Genomic DNA, 23,348 nt, shown 5'->3' with positions numbered 1-23,348 from the left:
ACACAGTCAAAGGTGTAATTAAGCCTAAACTGTACAAAAAAACTCACATTTTGGATTAAAGATAAAAAAAAAAATCTGTCTTTAAATGCGTTATTTTCCACATTTTCATAATTAGCTATTTGTGTGTAAAATTTTGAGGAGAGAGATTAATTTAGGATAAGACTAACAAAAGGTGGAAAAAGTGAAGTGTGAATATTTCTCGGTACATCGTAAATCTGTTGAATTTCCTCTACAAAAACAGCTTCATGCTCACAAGTTTACATACACTACTCACTGGTACAAAATGTTTATTTTTTAAAAATAATTTAAACAGTTGATCTAGGGAAGAATCATTGCCCTGTTTACATTATGAATTTTATCCAAGCTTCAACTGAATTTATTCTGGGAAGATTTATCGGATAGACCAGATAAAGTTTACTTTGTCACAACCTTAAAAAGTCTTAAATTCATTTATTTAAAACTAAGGCCTTAAAATGTATTAAAGTCAATGTAAGTTGGCCTTAAATATGCTAATCTCAGGTCTGAAATTTTTGTTGTGGCAGGACTATTTAAATGCCACATTTTCTACGAAGATTTTTTTGCTGCTTTATAGATTTTTTTTATATAAAGCAGCAACATCTTTTTCTATAAAGATGTTTGCCTGACATCTACGCTCAACGTGTTCTGTGACTCAAGGCAGCTAAAGCTACTGGCAACAAGCTGCTAATGTTAGCTAGCTGGAGAGCCATAAGCCATATGAAAAACACAAAGCTGCTGCAAGGGCAACAAAAAAAACCTCTGAAACTTCACAGTTTTGGTCCCCTGCATTTATTTTTTTCATCTCTTGTGATTGTAGGTCTTAAATTTGAATTATAATGGTCTTAAAAAGTTTTACATTTTAACAGAAACCCTGAAAATACTTTACCACAAAGGAAAATTAAATGATGTAACTCAATATGTAAGGTTATATAGATGCTTATGGCTGTGGGCGTGAAGGATCTCCTGTAGCAGTCACTCTTACAGCGGCCCCGAAGAAACCTCTGACTGAAGACACTCTTTGCAAAGCAGTCTCGCAATGAGACTGCTAAGGTTGCCCATAATTTTCTCAGCAGGAAGGTGGTGGTTGCATCATGCTGAGGGTCTGTGTCTTGAATGTTCTGTTTAATCACAAACTACCTGAAACATTTTTGGCACTAGTGGTTTCTATTGAACAGTCATTTTCTGCACAGGAAGCACCCAGTTATTCAATTTCACCTCACTTCAGTGGCTACTTGACAATAAAACAAACATATTGTTAAAAAATGTGCTTTGCAATGGAGAAAGGAGCATATTATTCAACTTAAAGTCCAAAGTTTAATGTTAGACTCTCCTTTAAAACCAAGGAAATCATCCCATTTAAACCAACTCTCTCAATATTTTCAAATATCTGGTGCAGCTTTATGTTTTATTTCAATTAGAAAAAAACATCCACAAATTTAATCTTTAGCATCCAACTCTTGATTTTATTCTCATTGATCCATAAATATGTGGCGCATAGTGATTACAGCCTGAATGAAATGAACACTTTCCAAATGCATCAAAGCCCCAAATAAATGAAATGTCTGTAAAGTTCATGTAAACCTCTGACTGGAAATGTATCCAATTGTCTCAGTTATTGATGCCTGGGTTAGGTTGAGTGTTGATTTCTACGTATAACAGTAAAACTCATGTTTTAACCACATTTTTAAAAAAGTTGTGCTTGGTAATCTGCGTAACGAGATCAAAGATAACTCAGGAGAAATTTCTGACCTTTTTCATATCTGTTCATAACCTAAAACATATTTGTCTTTCCAAGTAAATTCAAAACTTTAAACAAACAACTCGCTGTAAACTGAAACTTTTTAAATCTGTTGCTCACAAACTGTCGGTATGACTGATGTTACATTCAAAGCAGAAGCTGAGCCAGGAATAAATAAAAAAAAGAAAAACAGCTTTTCAGAGCAGATAAGGTTATCTTTTATCAAGAAACCAACGTTTATCCTTTCTCTTTTACTCTCCCACTCTAGTTTCAGTGACATCTTGGGGACACTGTGACATTTAAAGGCAGCAGCAGCGAGAATCCCACCGCAGGTTTCTTTACGACCTGCGTGTGTCCACGCAGCGATCAACACTGTTGGAAATGCTTGCAAACAATTACTCAACAGGTTTAAAACAGCTGATTACAGCGAGCAATATTTGCATGTATTTCCCAGGCTCAGCTCAACCCAGGCAACATTCACACAGCGCTGTGTTTCCTTTGAACTACTTCCCCGAAACATGCATTACAAACAGGGAAACCCTCGCTCCAATGCAAACAGGACTCTATTGAATGCGGAAGGGGGGGAACCCCTTCGACATACGAGCATATGGAGAAAACTGTGACGGCCTCCTCATGTAAAGCGCCTGGACTTCCCCCAGAGCTTGAAAATTGGGACCAATGGGATGCTTACAAAGTCTTAAATTAATGTATCTAAAATTAAGGCCGTAAAATGTCTTTAATTGGAAACACAGCAAGTTAATCATAGGTCTTAAATTTTGTTGCGGCAGGACTAATTAATGTTATACTATGTTTTTTCTTATGGGACTTTTGGACTGACATCTTCACTCACTGATAACGAAAGAAGATGTCACATGGACATATTTTTACATGGCATAAGGCCATGTGAGAAGACATATAGCCTTCTCACATGGCCTTATGCCTTCTCATAAGGCATATGGCCTGCTCACATGTCCATATGCCATGTGAGAAGCCATGTAGCTACTGCCAAGTGCCACACATTGACCCCAGAAATTTTAGTTTTGGTTTCCCCGGCCCCCTTTTTTTTTTTTTACATTGCTTGTGATGAAGGTCTTAAAAATTTTATTCGTAATGGTCCTAAAAATCTTACATTTGAGATTAAATGATTTAATGTCATTTGAGAGCAAGAAGATGATTCTCTTAAATTTATGAATATAAAATTAAGACCTTAAATTTCTTAAATTCATTGAAAAACAATAAGTTGGCCTTAAAAACATCAATCAGAGGTCTTAAATTTTGCTTGTGGTAGGACCAATTACTGTAATATATTCAGTTTTTTCTTACAAGACTTTGCTCTGAAATCTTCACTCACTGTGTTCTGTGACTCAAAACTGTTAAGGCTAACAGTACCAAGATGCTAATGGAAGACGGCTATGTGCCATGTGAAAAGCGCAAAGCTGCTGCCAAGTACCACAAAATTACCCTGGAAATTTTAGTTTTAGTCCCCTTCATTTGCTGTGTACATCTCTTGTGATATAGGTCTTAAATTTTATTCACATGGTCCTAAAAAGTCTTAAATTTGAGTTGGTGAAACCTGCATAAACCCTGAATATATTTATCCCAAAAGAAGATTAAATTATTTAATGTCATCTAACAGCATGAAGAGGATTCTCTTAAATTTATCAATATAAAATAAAGACCTTAAAATGTCTTAAATTGATTGTAAAACAATAAGTTGGCCTTAAATATGTTAATTGAAGGTCTTAAATTTGTTGTGCCGTTACTATTTAATCTCATTCTATGTAGTTTTCCTTTTCCTTGCAGGATTTTACTGCTACACAAACTGAGATGTGCACAGACATCGTCACTGCATTACGATGATTCAAAGTGGTTGCTAATAAGTAGGAACCATAAGTAGCTAATAATTAGCTGCTAATAAGCTAGCTAACTTTTTTACATCCATTATGGGTAAGTAGAAATTTATTTATCGGCATTTGACTGGACAATGTTCGTTTTCGCCATTGGCTCACTTTTGTTGCCAAACGGTTTGATTTATAGTTTTCCTTTGTACATTTCTGTTGTGCTACAGGTCTTAAATTCCATTCATAATAGTCTTAAAAAGTCTAAAATTTGAGTTTGTGAAACCTGTAGAAACCCTGGACCAAGTGGATTCTATAAAATCCTGTCCTGTGTTTAGAGCTGGCAGGTTTCCAAAATGATACCCACTTTACTTTTTTCTGTATATCACAGTAAAATATTTATTGAAGGCATGTAAATGCATGCTGGATTGAGTAGAAAAAACTGATTGGTTTATAATTATGGCGAATAAACTCAGCTTTACACAGTTGCAGCCAGTGCAAAAAAAAGAAGAAAAAAGTTGAACATACATCACAAAATAAAACCAGTGCATTTTTAACCTTCAAAAACACGAGCAACGGATCTTGTTTCAGTTTCTCCAGACGTTCAGGGTACTCCTCAGTTTTTATCTCCATCTCCTCAAACTGTTACTCAGAAAACAGTTCAGCAGGACCAGAACAACTATAAGTCCAGTTTTTGTGGATAAAGTCCTGGTTTTAGGGTGCGTCAGTATTTGTTGATGCCAAATATCCGTACTCCGTGAAGCTGCGGCAGCTTTGGGATTAGGACGGTCATCAGGGAGCATGTGTTGATTAAAAAATGCGTCGCATCGTATTTTGTGTAGAAACTGGCAAGAATGTGCCTGCAAAGGGAAACACGGATCAGAATTAACTTGAATGCAAGGAAATATACAAAAAATATTCAAAACCCTTGAACTTTTCTACATTTTCTCACTGTACTCCCACTCATTCAATGTATTTTAGTGAGTTTTTGTAGCGCATTGTTGTGAATTAGAAGGAAAATTATGGATAAGTAAATAAGTAGGTAAAATTTCTTTATACAGCATCTATCACTGACATTAAAATGATAAAATGCTTCAAAAAGACAAACAATCAAGAATATAAAAACTGACATAAAAGGTTAATAAAAAGTCTGTTTGTTTAACAATGTCTTTAGTTGCTTCTTTATAAAATGATGTTAGTAAAGGATGAAGTTTGTGGTTCAAACCTAAAGGAAACACAGAGGTGAATACGTTTGCATGTCACGAAGCTTGTATTAGAAAGAATCACTTCAAAAATAAAAATCCTGATTTCAAACAGTCTGATTTAAAATCAGCAGCTTAATTTAATTTCCAAACAGAAGTCCAGTTATTCTGTCATGATACATTTTGCTGGACGATAAATTGTCCCAGTTATTACGATAAATTATTATATTTTTGTTTTGAGGCCATTTTTAATATTTGAAAGACAATTTAAATATCCAAAACAAACAAACAAAACAACAGAAACAACAAATAAAATAAAGTAGGAAGTCTGTAAACACAATTGGAAAAAAAAGGATAGTTGAGACCAAAACACCAGCCTGAAGAGTTTTGTCATTCAGTTTTTGGTAGAAATAGAGAAAAGAAAAAAGCAATAAATCATTAAAATAAAAATGTTTGAGCTTGTTTTAATTAACTTTTTCACATTGATTTATTGCGACAGACTTCTGTATCATCATTACTTTAAGAAATAAAACCGCAATTGTCTCCCCTGATACTCAGAGGCCCACACAGTTTTACATGCATGCTTTGAAAAGCCTGCTGAATGTTCTGCTGATGCTACAGCGACAGTCAAAGTCTTGATGACATCCTGTTTGCGCCCAGCGGCTGGCTGACTGTGACGTAGAGTCGGCTGATTTGCATCGAGCAGGTAACTCGTCACACGTGTGGGGGAGAATGTGAAAGCCAGGTGTGAAACCGACAGCTGCCCACGTGTGATGGCTGACCCAAACTTTGTAACACCTGATGCGTTACAAAGCTGTTGGACAAGGTGCATTCCCATTTGTGTCTGGTGATTCATGAATCCACTTTAGATGACAAATTCTTTCTTGTACATTTGATGCAACCAAAAGTGTGTTTGATCTGTCATCTGCTGCCTGTTCCTCACAAAATGCACAGAATTTAAAGTCAAAAACAGCAGGTTGCTTTTTTAGAAAAATATAAAAGAGGAGGATATACAAATGAATCATTAAGAGGAAAAGAAGGAAAAGGAAAAGCATTTTTATATTTTTGTCACGTACTATGGAAGCGTTTCACTGCCAGAGATTTGATGTAAATTCAGGAGGCGTTTCTCATCCAAATGAGAAAACTTTCTCAATTAAACAACGTAGTTTAATTGAGAAAGTTTTACATCTCGTTAAACGCGATTAAAATACGTGTTATAATGACATTTATCTCATTATGAGTAAAATATGTTCTCTTTTGAATAAGAAAGGTCAGAACAGTAAAACAGTTACACCTCTTGCGGTTTTGCTGCAATAAGTCAGTTTCCCTCACAATAAGCCTGGCGGGCCACCAGGCTTATCATTGTTTATTTATTAGTTGTTTTTTTTAATGATTGCTTTTTTAAACACTTTATAGTTTATGTTAAGGTTTTAATCTTCCAGTCTTCCAAAAATGCATAACTATCAAATTATATTTTCAAACTTCCTGTCAACTTTAAACATTGTTTAACTCAAAAACACGGCGGGTGGCTGGATGACTGCTGTAGCGCCCTGAGCACCGGGCTTAGCAGGTTTTCTTGGGAAAACCCTGTAAGCAATTAACTAAACACATGACAAATTAAAATAAGCTCTATAATTCCCATTTTGATCATTTATGTTTTTACAGATAATTTTATTTGTGGATTTGGTTTGTGGTTTTTATTTCCATTTTTTGGTTGTGTTTTATTTTGGAGATTTAAAATGTCTTCCAGTTCCAGTTTATTGGTCTTTGAGAGCTTCCATTATTATGCCATTATCAATATATTACTTGAAAATTGTCTGAAAACCACATTACTGTTTATTGCAATAATTTCTGGGTCAATTTATCGCCCAGTAAAATTTGTTCCTGACAGGCCAAGTGGACTAGAAGAAACCAGAGGAGAAGGAATCCTAGTGATCAGTCTTATGGATCTTTAACTTCGTAATCGTATTTCTCCATCTACATGAAGAGCATCACAATCGCAACTGACTGCACACTCAAACTAATTCCTCTACAGAAACTGCAATCAATACGAAAGGCCGTTACTATAAATTGTGCTTTCTTTTTATGAGCTCTCCTGGTTTTGTTATGATGTTGTGACGATGCTGTTGGCTCCCTTTAAAATTGGTCCGTAAATGGCAGCATCCATTACTACTGTGTGACGCTGTGTGACGTTCTTCCCCTGTGCATGTGGGTCACTTTGGGGTTGTAAACCGTTCACACAGAAGTCTGACTGCGGTCAAGTTTAATTAGTACGAACAACTAAGACATACAGATATCAGCAAATCAAGACCTGCTGTGTGACTGAAAACATGCAGCGTACTGGCTGTTGAACTAGACTTACTCACCCTGGTTTAGATTACAGATGCATGATCATTATCAGCCTGTATCGATTATTGTAATGATTGTCAACTAATTTATTAATCGATTAATCATTAACCGGTGTACACAGAATCAAAAAAGGTAATTTGCTGAAAGAACGAGAACTCCGAACAAATATTCATCAAAAACTGTGAAAATAAAAATCTATTAAGCGCATTTTGCTGTCTAATTATTAAATCGATGAATCCGAAACACAGATCAGACCTACATTATATTGATAAGTTGGGCGTTTCACATGTTGATGTTAGAAGTACTTCTTGAAAGACTTGAGGCTGTAAAGTATTACGCAAAGGCTGTGGATTAATGAAACGATTAATCAGATTAATCGTGATTAATGAATTATTGAAATAATCGTCAACTGATTTAGTAATCAATTAAGCATTAACTGGAGTATTTGCTGAAAAAACAATATACTTAAATGAGTAAATGAGGCAAAAGTTTCTAAAAATATAAACATTTTGCATTTAAGATTTAAAAAAAATTGTAAATATGTTCTACCCAAACTGGAATAGTTTTAGGTTCACTTGGTAAAAAAAATCAGTAATTTCAAAAATTAATCAACAAATTAGCACTACACTGTATTGAGGTAACATGTTGATGTTTGAGGAGCTGTTGCTACAAATGTTCAGATATTCTGTTATTGCATTTTAGGCAATAAAATGTTTATTTTCCCATTTAAAAAAGGAACTGAATATTAAAATAATTAATTTTAATATTGTACAAAAAGGGTTAGGTAGTTAAATGAAAACTCTGCCAATTTTTTATCTGATTAATCAATAGAATAATTGGTTACTAAAGTTATTGTTGGCTGCAGCCCTCATTTTAATGTTGGTAAAATCCACTCTCTGATGTTTTTTTTCTGTTACTCATCTACTGTCCGAGCTTCTTTAGGGCCCTGCTTTCCCCTCCTGGTTTTCCCCCAAAATTGTCCCCAGAATTTCAGAATTTTCCCAAGTTTAATTTAATCTCAACATCCCCATCAGTTAGCACACTGGCAGCCCTTTGTTGGGATACGTTCATTCAAGGAAACAATTAATAAAATAACCGACGGATTTGATTGGGTCGTCAAAATGAAAGTGAAACTGTGTCCGGCACAACAGACAAATTTTTGCATTTTACCGGTAAGAGATACTCACAGAACAATTGGTGAGATGGTGAGGAACTTGCGCGAAGAAGTGAACTGGACGCCGTAGTCCATCTGTTCCCAGTGCGTGAGCAGACGAGCTTTGCCCTGGTCTGGAGTTTCGAAGGGAGTGCCCTTCACTGTGTGCAGGAACAGGTACATCGCCTGGAGAAAGGAGCACAGGAGCCGGCCGTCACCCATCACAAACACATTTATGTCAAAACAGAAGCTCAGTTTGACTCCTGAGGGGGAAAAAAACTGTATTCGTTTAATTAAATGTTGAAAAACGGAGGAATTTCAATGTTATTAACCTGAGAGTTTCTGTACAATCAGGAGCCAAAACTTTAAACATGCTGCAAATGCAATCGGCTGTCCACCATCTCTACATGTGAATAACTCAATGCAATCGCCTGTTTCCTTTGATAAAAAACTTTAGCTGCACTTTATTTAAAGAGGTTTGCATAAGACTGACATGACGTAACAGTCAGGAACATGAAGGAGTCTTTATGAATGTTTACAACTGTTGTCATGAAGTGTCACTCAGTAAATAATGACATTATTAATGCAAAGTTGTACTAAGGGTTGCATTAAAAGTCCATTATTTGGTCAATAATTACCCTTTTAATGCAAAGTTTTATTAAAATTAGCATTAAAGGTCCATTAAAAGAGTCAACTTTGCATTAAAAGTGTCATTATTTACCGAATGACACGTCATGACAAGTAAGTCACCAAAACTTTTTAATTAATCTGAATAATAAACTCAATTTGACTACATTGTTTGGTAACTAGCATCAAATTGAAATATATGTAACTGACTTGAAATTATTAGTGATTACAATAAAAAATATGATAAAAAAACAACTATTTTTTTTACTTTTTTTTTTTCATTGCACCAAAAACTTAAATACGTTTCCTGAAAAACATTCCCATTTGACATAAGATGTGATTTATATCACTAAGCTGCACACAGTAACTGCATTTAATTACTTTTTAAAAATGTACTGTTATTTATTGATGCCTTCATGAAACAGTGGAGAAAAAGGTAAAAATAACTTTTCCAATAATGCTGTCAGTTTTTGTTATTTATTAACACTGATTGAAATTTATTGAGACGACGATTTCGAAATTTTTTTATAATAAAAAAATGTATATGAATCTATGGGAATCTGTCTGACTAAACTAATATTTTTAAATAAAGTGCCTCAAGACGACATTTTGCTGGACCATAAATTGTCCCAGAAATTATTGTAATAAACAGTAATATTGTCTTGAGACCTTTTTCAACTAGGAAATAATAATAATAATTAAAAAATGCAAATACACCCAGAAAGTACCTGCTGTGCTTAAACCAACATACTTTAATATCCATCAAATGTGCATAAACTGTCCTTGAGCATCTACAAGCAACTTCTAAAAGCCAGAAATTTTTCAGAAAGTAAAAACTTTCTTTACAAAAAACTCAGATAAAACATTTCTCGTGTGAATTTTTTCATTTAAATTTAAAGTTATTACAGGGAAGTTGCTCCATACATCGTTTTTGGGGAAAAAACATGAAGGGCCAAATTCCAATAAATCTTGTCAGCAGTTTTAGTTCAAGTCATGTGACAATATTTATTTTTATTCGTGTTTGTAGCAACGAGGGGGTTGCTGGTTCACCGCCACGCGCTGGCATGTGGTCTGAATGAGTGTGAAATAACAGAAGCGAGAGGGAAACACCTGAAATAAAGGCTGGCTGGAAAAACAAAAGGCAACCGAGAAAATATAAACGTAAACAAATCCGTTAAGATCTACGGTAAATATAAGCTATAACTAGAAAAATTTGTCAGTTTCATTTTTTGTCATACAACAACCTAGAAGCTAACTGGAAGGACAATGTTGCATAAATATCAGCATCTGGACAAATAAAAAATAGAAAAAAAAACAAAACAAACCTAGTAGCAAGAGTTCACTTGTATATACACAAAATATGCCATCAAAACTTGCAGGTAAACCTGTAAAATTAGCTGATTCTTCAAAGTATTGACTGACACAAACTAGATACAAATGCACACCGCACTTTTGAGATTTTAGAATTTTGAAAACCCAGAAGCTGTTTTCTACAAACCCTCCCGAAAAAAACACATTAAAGTAAGGAAGGGAACGATGATTATCACACAATAATCTATCAACAGATCAAATCATTTCTATTCTGTGTTCAGGTGTCAGACTGACCAGATTGTGGATGACGTTGGTGAGCGTCCAGACGAGCGGCACCGAGAAGAAAGGGATGCTGAGCAGAATAATGTGCAGAACCACCGTCAGTAACAGATAGGTGAGCCATATTCCCCTGCTGTTCATCACCCGCGTGTTGGGGTTCACCTCACTGTGAGCTACGCCAACATTCATCTACAATGGAAACAAAATAAAATTTAAAAGACATGCCATAGTGCTTTTGATTTGAAGAATGATTAGACTTTATGCCTTTTGTCTCTCTGCAGTCAGACTAATTATCACGCGAAGTGGAATTGACCATAGGAGGTTTTTATAACTTTTTCAAATTCTTTAAAAAGTTATAAACCCTTTTTAAAGAATTGTTACAGTACAGAACAGTAATGTTCTGTACTGTAACTAGGAGATTTCTTAGTTATGAAAAGAAATCTCTTAGTTCCAGTACAGAACATTAATTTTATAATAAACAAGTAGGATTGTGCAACAGACTAGCAAATATGCAGAAAACTTGTTCAATTCAGTTCAGATTGGGTTACTTTTATTGCCATTTTTGTTTATTTTTACAAAAGCCATTTGCACGTTGCAAATCATTCAGTCCTATGCAATCCAATTCAGCCCATATTATGGTCTTCCCCTCATCAGAATAGGCCTGAAACGTTTAAATGTGATGAATCGATTATTTAAATATTTGTCATGTGTAATAAAACACAAATGTGACGGGTTTCTTTTTGACGTGAACTGACAAAATTAAATATTATCAAACATTCTGAAAAGAAATGTAAAATATTAGCTTTAGGGTGTGTTTTTTTTCCACAGCGGGTACGACCCCGCCCGGTTAAATTGTTCTCGGTGCTAAAAACACGCGCCTCCAAATAACCAAAGCTAACATACTTAGCCGCAGTTTTCATCCGCCGACCACTAACCAGGCAAGTACAAACCACTGCAAATGAATCCATACTTTCAAGTATTATAATTTCGTAACTATTCAAACCGTAGCTGTGATTTTTAAACTTTGAACCGTTATGACATAAACGGATACAACGTTCGTCAGCTAACATCCACAGGTTTCTCCAGCTGTATCATCAAACTTGTGTTAAGCGAAAGCAGCTGCGGCCTACTTTATATTCACTCTGAGTAAAGTTACGCTGTGAGTTATTCTGATGATCCGGGCTGCATTTGGAGGGTTAAAACGTTACTTTTAACCGACGCTAAGCTAACTTTACCTTCCTGTGTTGTCGTAAGTCACCAGGAAACTTCTATTTTTTTCTCTTCTTCTTCTTTATTAACCCCGCCCTCGTCTGGTCGGGACTGGATCCTCTGGCTGCAGCGGTGAGAAGTGCTGCACTGTCCAGCCTGCACAGTTCCTGAAAGGCGTCCGATCAGCAGGTGAAGAAGAGAAACAATGGAGAAATACATCGTTACAACTGATATAAATAATCCAGGATACATCCGAGTGGGAGCAAGAAATACTTTTACTTCATCGTAAATTCCCAAAGAGAGACAAGGGGTTTGAGCGTGGTGCTGCTTTCAGGGACCTCAAAATCTGAACACATTTTGTGTTCGTATTCCATCTGGAAATACATAATAATTGTATAAGTAAACTAGTTTATTACGGTTTCCCATTGCATTTAACAGTAAAATATAATTCTTCTGCAGCACTTTGAGGCGATTAAATCAAAATACAACAGTGCAATGTCACAAATAGCCTTTTTTAATATCTTGTGAAAATTATATCCTTAAGATATTTGTCACATTAAAATCACATATAGATTGGATTTTATTTGGATTTAATGTAGGGTCTTGAAGTCCAGTTCTCAAAAGAATAGAAAGAAATAGAAATGTATTTTTTGTCCCTCAGCAGGAAAGTTCAGTTGACAAGCAAGCCAGAGCATTTACACAAAAATAAAAATATTAAAAAAAATAGAAGAAACCTGTCATAATAAGTTATAAACTTATTAATCTCAGAATAAATTAAAATGAGCTTGATAATTTCCATTTGATTGCTGGTTTTTCATTTCTCTCTCTAGCAAAGACGGCATTGAAACTACCCCCTTCTTTAAATTGCAGTTGTATTTGCAGAGACTTTAGTATCCATTTTATTTGCTGTTTGGGTTGTCTTGTTTATTTATTTTTGTATATTTAAAATGTCTTTCAGTTCCAGTGTTAAATGTTCGTGAGAAATTAAAAAGTTTATAGATCTTTGAGACGGTGTGCTTGCATTATTATGCCAATCCTCTTAAAACATTATTATTGTTTATTCCAATGACTTCTAGAACAAAAATTATCAGACCTAAATAGAAGTAATAATATCTTACTGCACAGTAATTTCAAGAGTGCAATGTGTGCAGTTATTAAAAATAACACATTACAATTCAAAGAAACTATGATCATTCCATATGATGCACATAAAGTGCACGTTTATTTGTGCATAAAAAACAGCATACTATTTACAAGAAGTGGAAAAAGCTCTACAAACAACCAGGATGTTATTTGAAATCAGAAAAACTGTACAAATTTCAGCAGAATGTAAACACTTGCTGAGTTGAGTTGACGGTTGCAAGAGGTAGCAGACGTGAAAAAAATAAAATTATATTGCAATTCCCAAAAAAAGTGCTGATGTGAAAATAAAACAAAACCTTTTTCAGTCAGAATTTAAGCAGCAGTCATACCACTAGCTGCAGCAAAGCTCCGTAATATAAAACTCTGTACAAATAATCAGACAGAAATGAAAGTGTGAAGACTGTAATGGTTGTGTTTCTGCATCCTGAAAATTAAATCTGTTTTTCACTAACAGGAACAAAATAAAGCATGGGCTCATTCTACAGTAAACAATAAAGTTTCATACAATGCCAGAATAATGCTTGAGAAGACTATTTCACCTGGTGATCTCATACAACAGCTGATTTCCCCTTCGATTTTATGAAAAGCAGAAATATAACAACATAGGAAACATAGAAAACAACAACGTGGACTTCATTCCACAAAATGAAACAAAGACAACAAAGAAGTTTAAGGCAATAACAAAGGAACAGCGTTTAATTCTCGGCGAAGGAAGAATCTACTTGTAACAAAGAAAAAAAACATACAATTACTGACAAAATGAGGAAATAATTTCTCGTAACATGTGAAACAAATGATGTAATGTAGGAACTAACTGCAATGATCACTTGTTTACAGTTCTGCTGACTCCTACATTTTTACAATTATTTAATTTGATGCAGCTTATTAATACAGAAACCATTATCTGAATGCAATTTAAAAGAAAAACTCAACCAGTTCATTTCCAATTTCCAATCTACTCCAACCGTATAATTTATTGACACAGTTCAACGTAATCCTAAATATAAAAATATAAATGTAGTTTCTATCTCCAGTCATTGATTTTGCAGCTATTCCTCCTGCATGTGGGGATTGTGGAGAGGAATGAATCCACTTAAAAAATAAGAAAAAATACAGATATTTACAAGCAGGAATGAAATTGTTTCCCAGTAGAGCATAACAATAAAACATAGAAGTTAATAAGGAAGTTTTATGAGTAATCAAATGATGTAATATAGGAACTAATTGTTGTGATCTCTTGTTTACATCTGCAGGAACTCGAGAGACACAGGCTTGCTGACTCTTGCATTTTTATATTTATTCAATTTAACAAAAGCTGTTATTGATGTAATCTATAACTTTGCGAGCTGCCTTCTGCCGTTACAGACCAGGGATTTATTAAATAAAACTGATGCATCTTATTTTCCTTTTTAAATAGCACTTTATGAACTTTAATGCATTGGATGAACATTTTTTATTTTTTTCTAAAAGCTGCGCAGGAGCTTTGCAGTAAGAACGTCCTGGATTTGAATATCGGCTTTGGGCTTTTCTGCTTGGAGCGTCAATGTTCTCTCTGTTGTCTCTGGGTACCCCAGCTTCCTCCCACTGTCTCTCCAAATTATAGGGTGTGTGTGTGTGTGTGTGTGTGTGTGTGTGTGTGTGTGTGTGTGTGTGGTGTGTGTGTGTGGTGTGTGTGTGTGTGTGTGTGTGTGTGTGTGTGTGTGTGTGTGTGTGTGTGGCTGTTTGTTTCTATGCACACATATACATACAATGCACAGATGTAAGTTTTGAATATCCATGTATAGAAATAGTATTTTCATGCAAGTTGGAAACCCCAGCAACTTGTAAATGTACATATACATTTTAATTCAACCTGATTGGATTCAGAAAATAAGACTACACTGCAAAAACACTGAATCTTCCAGTCAGAATAAACATGCTGACAACATTAAATGTTATTTTAAAACTGTATATGTCGTACATAAGAATAATTTTTGTTCTTGTTTTTTCAGGGAGACACAGGTTTTTTTCGTTCAAATTTGGCTTCTTGAAATCAATGATCTTTGCAGTTCTTGTGTCACATTTATTCACTGCAAAAACACAGAATCTTACCAAGTGTTTTTATCTTTTCTTTTAGTGCAGATGTCTTGGTACAGTTGAAATAAAACATAAATAATTTTGAAATAACTTTTCAGCAAGATATAGAAGCTTGTTTTAGTTCCTTAATATTGATTAAATAAATACTGGTTCTGTTAGCAGATTATTTCACAAGACATTTTTTCCTTGTTACAAGTGAACTAATCAGTCAGTGGAACTAGCACTTTTTTTTAATCAATATTAAGGAATTGTTGACCAAAAACAAGCTCCTATGTCTTGCTGAAAAGTTACTGGTCAGTCACTGCACTAGAAAGTAAACCAAAAATACTTGGTAATATTTTGTGTTTTTACAGTGTACATACAGACTTCTCATGTGAGAAACGTCTGGATTACACTCAGGATGTTTCTCTATGTCTGTGAAACTTCATTGTGCAAAATAAGCTCTGGTTTGATCCATTTCAGTTCTTCACATTTCAAATAGTCATCCATTCATTATTGTTCTATTCAAACATGATCAGCAGTTTGCAGCATGAGGACTAACATAACCTCTGTTGCACCTTTTGATGAAAACGAGCCTTGATGACCGTATTTTATCTTTGACAGAACCCGACTTCCTTCTTTTCTCTGAGCACAAATAAAACTGTCCTCATCTGACCAGAAAACATGTTTCTGTGTGATGAGCTCATGCAAACCAAGCTTCTGTTTCTTTGAACCCAGCTGCATTTCTGTGCAGAATTAAAATAAGACTTCCTCCCGACATAATGCAGTGTACTTTTTAGAGGCAGACAGTGTTTAGTTACTGTAGTTTGCTGTTGTCATTATAGTAGGATGAACATTTGTCACATTCTGTGAAATAATGTCACATTTTTGGCCTTGGCCTGTACTCACTGGGAACTCCTCAGCCTCCATATTTACGAAACTTTATTGTAACTTAAAACTATCAAAAGATGCTTAGAAATGTATGTCAATCAGAAACTTTGCACCAAGGATCAACGTCAAAATAATTAATTTGGTGATGAAAGTGATTGCTTCTGAGATTTGTGAGTGGCTTTTTTTCTGCATTAGATACTTAGAGTTCTTCCAGGCAGAAAAATCTTTAAAAGTTAACCTATTTCAGCAAATACATCCAGAAAGGGAAACATATCTCACATATGCATAGAGAAGTATATTTCAACCAAGTGTTTCTGTTTATTTTGAGGTCGAAAACTGTTTTACTGCAGCTTTTTTTTTTAATTTCTGGACAGGACAAGTGATGTAAACCTGAAAACCCAATAAAAAGACTAAATTAATTCAGAAATATTATTCAGAAATATACATAGTCGTTACCATCCTCCTCCAGGATGGGAAGCAGTAGTGGGTCATTGTAAAAGAACCTGGCTGGTCACAAAGTGCAGGTTAATAAAAAGTTGAGTGGAAGGAACAAGTGTTGTAAAAGATAAATATACTCAAAAAGGTGTTGACACATCCTTAAAATGGCTTAAATTGGTGTATCTGAAATTAAGGCCTTAAAATGTCTTAAACTTACATTTAAAAATGTAAGTTGAGCTTAAGTACGCTAAACTTAAGTCTTAAATTTTGTTAATATCATGTATTCTATGTAGTTTTTTTTTTCTCGCCTGACTTTTCTGTCTGGAAAATGTTTGAGTTGCACCCAGACATCTTCAACTCGAGTCGCTAACTAGATGCTAATATGCAAACCCTGGCTAGCTTAGTTGGCACAATTAAAATACAAATCAAAGTTATTAAGAAAACACTACCAGTTATAATTTATAAAAAGAAACTCAAGCATTGTTTGAAAGAGAAGCAGTTTTATATCCATTCATAATGTCTTCCAAAGCTTATTTCTGTCTGTTAATTAGTTATTTCTTGCGTAAATGTTCTTTTGTTGATGTTTTTTCTTCTTTTATTGGAACTATGTAACTGTGTTCTCTCCTGTGAATTTTATAGTGAGGCGTTTTGTTTTTTGTCCTTGCTTGTCTTAGAGCAAAGGATGACATTTAGCTATTGTGCTAATTTATGCATATTTACACTGCCATGAGTTGTGGTAATATTGATTAATGTGAACTGTCCTAATCAGATCAATTAAATTGAAATACCTGGACTGATGCTCAGTGGTCCAAAATCTTCTTGTTTGAATATTAAGGCCCCAGACTCTGGGGAAACATGGCGTCCATGTTGATGAGGTCAAGATTGAAGTTTCTACTGCGAGCCGCCGACCAGGAAGTTCATGCTTCGTTCTGCTGACAAGCTTACATTTATCAGCAGGACTTGGCACCTGTCCACTCCCAGGATTTGGATAAAGAGACTTCACTCTGCTCAGTTCTGCCTATTGTGAACTCCTTTCAGAATACGCTGCTGGCTACGCCCCCCCAACACTTGGTGAAAATGGCTGCAAACAGATGTGCAACTATACAACCGTACATCTTTGAAAAGCAGAAGTGGAGCCTCCTGCACAACCAACAAGAATGTAGCAAGTGGTCTCTGGACGGTAAGTCAACAACAAAATGTCTGTCTTTTCCAGAAGCCATTGTACAGCACATACAGCGGTAAAACCAGGTGACCAAATGTGCTGCAGCTCCACTTCGGTTGCTAGGTAACAGGCATCGCCTGCTGATTGGTGATGTTACACTGCAGAGGCTTTTGAAATGGCTCATTTTCATGACACAAAAAAACATTAACTTATTGCCAAAAAACATCAGGGTGGGTGTTTTTTTAAGTGCTTGGACCATCATACAGCGCATAAAGCGGTAAAATCAGCTGACCAAATGTCCTGCAGATCTTTGGGTTGCTAGTAACAGGGATGGGCTTCACTCAGGTTGCTAGGTAACCGCACCGCGTTTGTCCTGATTTAATGAGAAGGTTTTTGAAACGGCTCAGTTTCAAGACACCAAAAAACATTGATTTATTGTCAAAAAACAACTGGACGTGTTTTTTTTTTACGCGCTTGGGCTTTTTTTTTAGAAACACTAGAAACCCAAATTGAAGCACAAAATACATTGGACATATGGCACAATGTGAATTTTGCACCATACGTCCCCTTTAAATCAGACCAAATTTCTCCACAAGCTTCTCGCAACAGTTTACTGAACTTTTGGTCCAATCGTCTTCATCGATTTGCAAAACCTGCATTTCAGTTGGTTTAACTTATACAGTTTATATGCAAAGTGAATTTTATGGCACTGATTTTATTGTTATTAAAAAAACAAACATTTATTTTCGAAGGCTTCATGGGTGAAGGAAGATATAACTTTAATTTGGTAACATCGTATTCAAATTTCCAGTTTGTCACTGTTTAAATTGGCACAGACATAAATTAGATTATAACCCCTGACTCTAATTTAATTATTTCACCCGTCCACAAGATGCACATAAAATTAGTTCACAGACACCTGCACTTTATGCCTGTTAAATAAGCTTTTGTGACACTAATGTTTGCTCAGTCAGTACAGGAATTAAATACTGAAATAAAACGTTGTTGCTTCCAGTATATCTGAACATGAACTTGTTTTCTTTGCATTATTTGAGGTCTGAAATCACTCCATCTTTTTCATTATTTTGTCCATTTCTCATTTTTGATAAATAAATACTAAATTTTTGCTTGTAACTTCGGAGACATGTTGTCAGTAGTTCATAGAATAAAAGAACAATGTTCATTTTACTCAAACATAAAGTAACATCAGAGAAACTGATCATTTTAAATTGTCTCAATTATTTTCCAGAGCTGTATATATGTATACATAAACAAATAATACACTTTATTCATTATTTATTTCCTTATTTTGTATTTAACATCACTGCCATGAACTAACTCTGTTATGCAACAAAACTCATTTCAATAAAATGAACAGATTTCTGCTGCCTGAATGTGTGGATTTATGACTTAAATACAATATTCCTCTGTTTTTTATCAATTTGTTCTTCTTTTTATTTTTATTTCATTCAATTTGTGATAAATATGAATAGTTTATGTAACAACAAAAATAAATCATGAATGAAAAGGAGCCGAGAGAAATATAAACTTATAAAAATGTAGCTGTTTAGCTCAGAAGACTATTGCAGCAATAAAATAAACAACAATGCCATATTGTTTCATTAACTTTTTCCACATTTCTTTCAAATAAAGACATTTAGATTGTTTTATCTCTCTGTCATGTGCATTTAAAGAGATTATTCTGGATTAAATCAGAAATCTGAGGACCCTTCTGCAGTACCTCCTCGGCCCTCTTATGGATCGCGCCCCCCATGTTGAAGACCTCTGGGTTTGATCTGATTCATATGAAAAACGAGTGGACAAATGTGGATTCTGTACCAGAAAACTGTGTTAAGAAGCATTTAATGGCAGCGTATGTGAAAACAAATCCAGGTTAAATTCAACCTTGTGCCATAACATCTTGTTTTTGATTATCATTGAAGTGAAAGTCAATATAGCGTAAATAGGAGTTGTGAAATTTCTCCCTTCGTCTTGTTATTCTGGCTCAATCAAGTCATTTTCTTCCAGTGAGTCAAAGGACGAAATAAGAGTTTGTTGTCTGAAACAGCAAACGTAAGAGTTTTTTTTTTTCAACATCCTAAGTTTCTGTGGGTTGGAATATGAGGGTGGCATGAATTAATGAGTCTCCCAGGGAAGATACTTCCTTGTTGAGGCGTTTCGTGGTTCTACAATGATCTCACACTTCCTCTTCCCCTTTGAACGTGACACCTTCCTTTTTTCTGGCTTTGGCTTACAAATGTTTTAATATTGCATAATGTCCACATGTCTGCCTGAGTCGGAGGAAGTATGCAGGAAGTTGTGGATCTCCAAAGAGTAGGAGGAATGTTTTAGGAAAGCACAGCTTCCTTCTTGTGCTGGCATGTTGTTTAGACTCATTCATTAAATATTTTTATTTTTTTTTAAAAAGGGAGTTTCACAGTGCAGGTAAATTCAAACATTTCCTTTGTGAGCGAATATTTTTCCTCAGAAAGGATGTAAAAAAGCACAGAGATTTTTGTTTTTCATTATAAAATTTTTATTAGTCATAAAAACGCATCAAATAAACACCAAAACAAGCCAAATTGGATTTCATAGATAACAAATAAATAAAAATAAATATAATGTGAATAAATATATAAGACAACAATTCCATAGGAAATACAATCTTCCATGCAATCATGCAGGAACAGAAGTGAAAACACTGTTCTAGTCTGATTACCAGGGACAGAAAACCGCGTTGATCTGTGTGATCATACAATCAGCAGCTGCAAACACTGACATGCTCAGGCTTAGGAGCATCTGTGAAAGGATCCCTCTGAGTGCTGAGCTGGATCACCCGCAGCAAACACCCTGGCGGTCAGGATGGAGAAGGAGAACAGCCTCTCCAAGGTGTACTGGCACACAAACGCCTCTTTCCAGTGCTCAACAGGATGATGCTCGGCTTTCTTCCCGTGGTGCTCCTTTTGGAAACACAAAGCAATCAGAATACATAAATACGTGTTGTGTTGGGGGGTTTTCTTGCATCACAGGTTGTAGATGAAGCTTACCTTCTCAAGCTTCCCTCCCAGCGACCTCACGCATTTCCCCATGTCTCTGTGCAGCTTCTTCAGCGCTGGATTCACGGTGCTGGTGAACTCAGAGCAGCTTTCAAATGCAGAAATCCTCTCCACTGCAGAGGCGTAGCTGGTCAGGACTCCGAGGATCTTCTCAACGCATGCCTGAAGAGGAACAGCGCAAAAAGGCATCCTTTAACATAATCTAATGTAATAAAATTACCATCACTGTTGTTGTTGTTGTTTTTTCTTCTTTTAAATACTTAATTATTAATGTTTAAATTACCGTAGACATTTGCTTGAGGCTCGCAGGGTCGCACATGTCATTCGACTCAAGCCAGGCGATGGAGTTGGAGTAACGTGCAAAATCAGTTGAGCCGTTTCGTGCCTGCAGAAGAGACACGCAATTAATAAATAGTGCAACTATTAGGAATAAATGCAAAAATCAAAGGGGAAATGTTCAAAAACATTAAAAACAAATACGTTTTCTTTCGTTAATTATTGATTTTCTTAACTTAAAGTTAAATAAAACTTATTTAAAGTAGTACTGACCTTTGCTGAAGCGGTTCTGGCATATTGATTAAGATCCTGGGAGCTCATCCGGACTTCTGCGCAGGCGTCGTGATGCCCGGCAGGAGCTGCTGATGCTGCGAGTAGAAACACGAAAAGACCAGCGAGCGAGGCGAGACAGGAAGACATGCTGAAGTTATCTCTCTAGGTTTCCCCTTGTAGAAGGTGAATTGTTTGTTTTGGAGTCTGCTGAATGTGTTTGAATTTCAAGGATAACGTCGCCTTTTTATATTGTAGCCACACACTCTCACACACCTCTGGAGGTGTGGCCACAGCTGGATTTTCCTCAGAGCTTCAGGTGTTCATCATACCGACAACGTAACTTAAACAACTGAGCGGCTGTGTTAGTAATAAAGTAAAGGTGAAAAAAACCCTACTTTTTAAAACTGAAGATGTGTCAGAGTCAATAAAACCATTGAATTAAAATAGAAGAAGAAGATGACTTTACAAATGTAAACCAGTTTAAAAAATTGATTAAAGCAGAACTCATTTCAAAATATGCTATATAACATGTTTAATAGTTTATAATGTAAATGATTATATAAATAGTACTTAAAATAATTGTACATAGTTAAACATAATGAAAAATGGAAACAAGTTGTCTCTTGTTGATGTTCTGAAAGTCAATTGATAATACATCGACAAGTATGAAAGGGGCAGGATATTATAAGATGTATCTTCTACCTGCTCCTTTTCGAACAGAAAATATAAAATTGCATGTCACATGGGCAAAATAATTTGTTTTACATTTTATTTCTTAAGTTTGTCTCATTCTATTTTGTTTTATTGTTCTTTTTTGACTGTTTTTAATGTCTGTTCGAAATAAATAAATAAATAAATGAAATGAAAATGAAATGAACTTTTTAACAATTTCAAAAACAAGCAGCAAATATCAATGTCATTAAAATTCAAATACATGAAAAAAACCCTCAAACTAACCTTGTATCTATCTATCTATCTATCTATCTATCTATCTATCTATCTATCTATCTATCTATCTATCTATCTATCTATCTATCTATCTATCTGTCTGTCTGTCTGTCTGTCTGTCTGTCTGTCTGTCTGTCTGTCTGTCTGTCTGTCTGTCTGTCTGTCTGTCTGTCTGTCTGTCTGTCTGTCTATCTATCTATCTATCTATCTATCTATCTATCTATCTATCTATCTATCTATCTATCTATCTATCTATCTATCTATCTATCTATCTATCTATCTATCTATCGTGCTACTTCAACATATTTTTACTCAAGTAAAACTGAAAAGTAACTAAAAGTATTTGGTAAAAAAGTTTTAGAGTAACTGATAAAAACATCAATTAATCTCTAAATGGGCCAAAATATAAAGAATTTTGGTATTTTAAAGATCAAAATTAAAATAATTAATGTAAATAACATAACTACAAAGTAGCAGAATCAGACAAAAGAAACATTTCTTTTCAACTAAAAGTGAATGAAACTTTAACACAAACTGTAAGTCTGTTTGCTGAATCTTTGGTTAAAAGAAGCTGAAGTTACTCACAGTGGGTCGAGTATCCAGAAACTTTACTCAAGTAAAAGTGAAAAGTACATTTTTCCAGTAAAGTTACTGAAGTAAATGTAACTATCTCACTAATGAGCTTCATCAATAAGAGTAATTGTCTCATCCTGTGCAGGACGGAGGAAGTGAGAATAACCTTTAGTTACCTTTTTGGATCATAATCCCACAGACAAACTTTCCAGCTCTGCCCTCTTCTCTACCAGAGAAAAAGCGTTGTTTTCTTTCTGCTGAGAAAGTGGATGATGAGGAAAGGAATCAAAAGACATCACACTTCCTTCATTTTTCCCATGTGTGTGATGATAATGACTGGTGATGATGTGGTCTGACTAATTAAATGGACAAGTTGAGCAACTGGCGATGACTAAAAGTGTTGTTCTGCATGGGGGAAGACCTCGTATGTCATCTGTTTGTTTGTTTGAAATCCTGCAACAGGTAAAGAGGTTTCAGTGGTTTCAAACTTCTTTCAGGTCAGATTACCAAAGAATTATGTAATGAAGTTAAAAGCAGTTGGAATATACTGTTTTCCTGGGAAAGGTTTTAAATTCTTGTCCATTTTGTAAAGGGACGAAAATCTAGACCTTTAATTCACTCTGCAGTCTGTATTTAAGCCACAAGCAACAAAAAACGTTTTCAGTAACAAAATACTTTTAGATCAAAATTATTTGATGATTTTTTTTCATATCAAATATAATATTACTGATAAAAAGTAACTGCTTTCATGTATTACTTTCTTCACAGGTTTTACTCCGATTTGCCTCATTTTAGATTGAATTATTTTT

The 23,348-nt window shown here is 35.0% G+C and overlaps 2 protein-coding genes and 1 long non-coding RNA gene across 4 annotated transcripts; 1 reads left to right on the top strand and 2 right to left on the bottom strand.

The window, feature by feature from the left end:
* Positions 1–1,453: 1,453 nt before the first annotated feature.
* Positions 1,454–11,877, bottom strand: ormdl2 (ORMDL sphingolipid biosynthesis regulator 2). 2 transcript variants are annotated; one of them, XM_008414445.3, is made up of 4 exons: positions 11,751–11,877; positions 10,531–10,704; positions 8,333–8,484; positions 1,454–4,454 (listed from the first exon to the last, which is right to left on the bottom strand). In XM_008414445.3, the coding sequence occupies exons 2-4, from the start codon at positions 10,702–10,704 to the stop codon at positions 4,319–4,321; spliced, it is 462 nt and encodes a 153-aa protein (XP_008412667.1). In that variant the 5' UTR covers positions 11,751–11,877; the 3' UTR covers positions 1,454–4,318. The 2 variants fall into 2 exon arrangements, with proteins under 2 accessions (XP_008412667.1, XP_008412668.1); XM_008414446.3 differs by lacking the exon at positions 11,751–11,877 and adding an exon at positions 11,419–11,507.
* On the top strand, positions 11,378–20,687 carry LOC145552284 (uncharacterized). The gene is made up of 4 exons (XR_014088276.1): positions 11,378–11,453; positions 11,855–11,913; positions 17,290–17,431; positions 20,515–20,687. It is a non-coding gene; the product is annotated as an uncharacterized LOC145552284 (long non-coding RNA).
* LOC145552283 (uncharacterized) lies at positions 19,932–21,341 on the bottom strand. The gene is made up of 4 exons (XM_081609222.1): positions 21,019–21,341; positions 20,753–20,854; positions 20,461–20,631; positions 19,932–20,373 (listed from the first exon to the last, which is right to left on the bottom strand). The coding sequence occupies exons 1-4, from the start codon at positions 21,163–21,165 to the stop codon at positions 20,203–20,205; spliced, it is 591 nt and encodes a 196-aa protein (XP_081465348.1). The 5' UTR covers positions 21,166–21,341; the 3' UTR covers positions 19,932–20,202.
* Between the last annotated feature and the right edge of the window lie 2,007 nt (positions 21,342–23,348).

The sequence above is a fragment of the Poecilia reticulata genome, chromosome 7, assembly GCF_904066995.2.
Source record: "Poecilia reticulata chromosome 7, P_reticulata-male-v2, whole genome shotgun sequence".
Lineage (NCBI taxonomy): Eukaryota > Metazoa > Chordata > Actinopteri > Cyprinodontiformes > Poeciliidae > Poecilia > Poecilia reticulata.
Note: the sequence above shows the minus strand (reverse complement) of the source record. Positions and strands in the feature narration are given on the sequence as shown.

What these genes read in the sequence shown, in the direction of transcription:
- ormdl2 (XM_008414445.3), bottom strand. Translation starts at nt 10,704, where the DNA reads ATGAATGTTGGCGTAGCTCACAGTGAGGTGAACCCCAACACGCGGGTG. An exon ending in CCAACGTCATCCACAATCTG is followed by an intron (nt 8,485 to 10,530) that starts GTCAGTCTGACA and finishes TCCTTTCTCCAG; the next exon opens with GCGATGTACCTGTTCCTGCA. An exon ending in ACCATCTCACCAATTGTTCT is followed by an intron (nt 4,455 to 8,332) that starts GTGAGTATCTCT and finishes TTCCCTTTGCAG; the next exon opens with GCACATTCTTGCCAGTTTCT.
- LOC145552283 (XM_081609222.1), bottom strand. Translation starts at nt 21,165, where the DNA reads ATGTCTTCCTGTCTCGCCTCGCTCGCTGGTCTTTTCGTGTTTCTACTC. An exon ending in GCCTCAAGCAAATGTCTACG is followed by an intron (nt 20,632 to 20,752) that starts GTAATTTAAACA and finishes GTTCCTCTTCAG; the next exon opens with GCATGCGTTGAGAAGATCCT. An exon ending in TGGGAGGGAAGCTTGAGAAG is followed by an intron (nt 20,374 to 20,460) that starts GTAAGCTTCATC and finishes TGTTTCCAAAAG; the next exon opens with GAGCACCACGGGAAGAAAGC.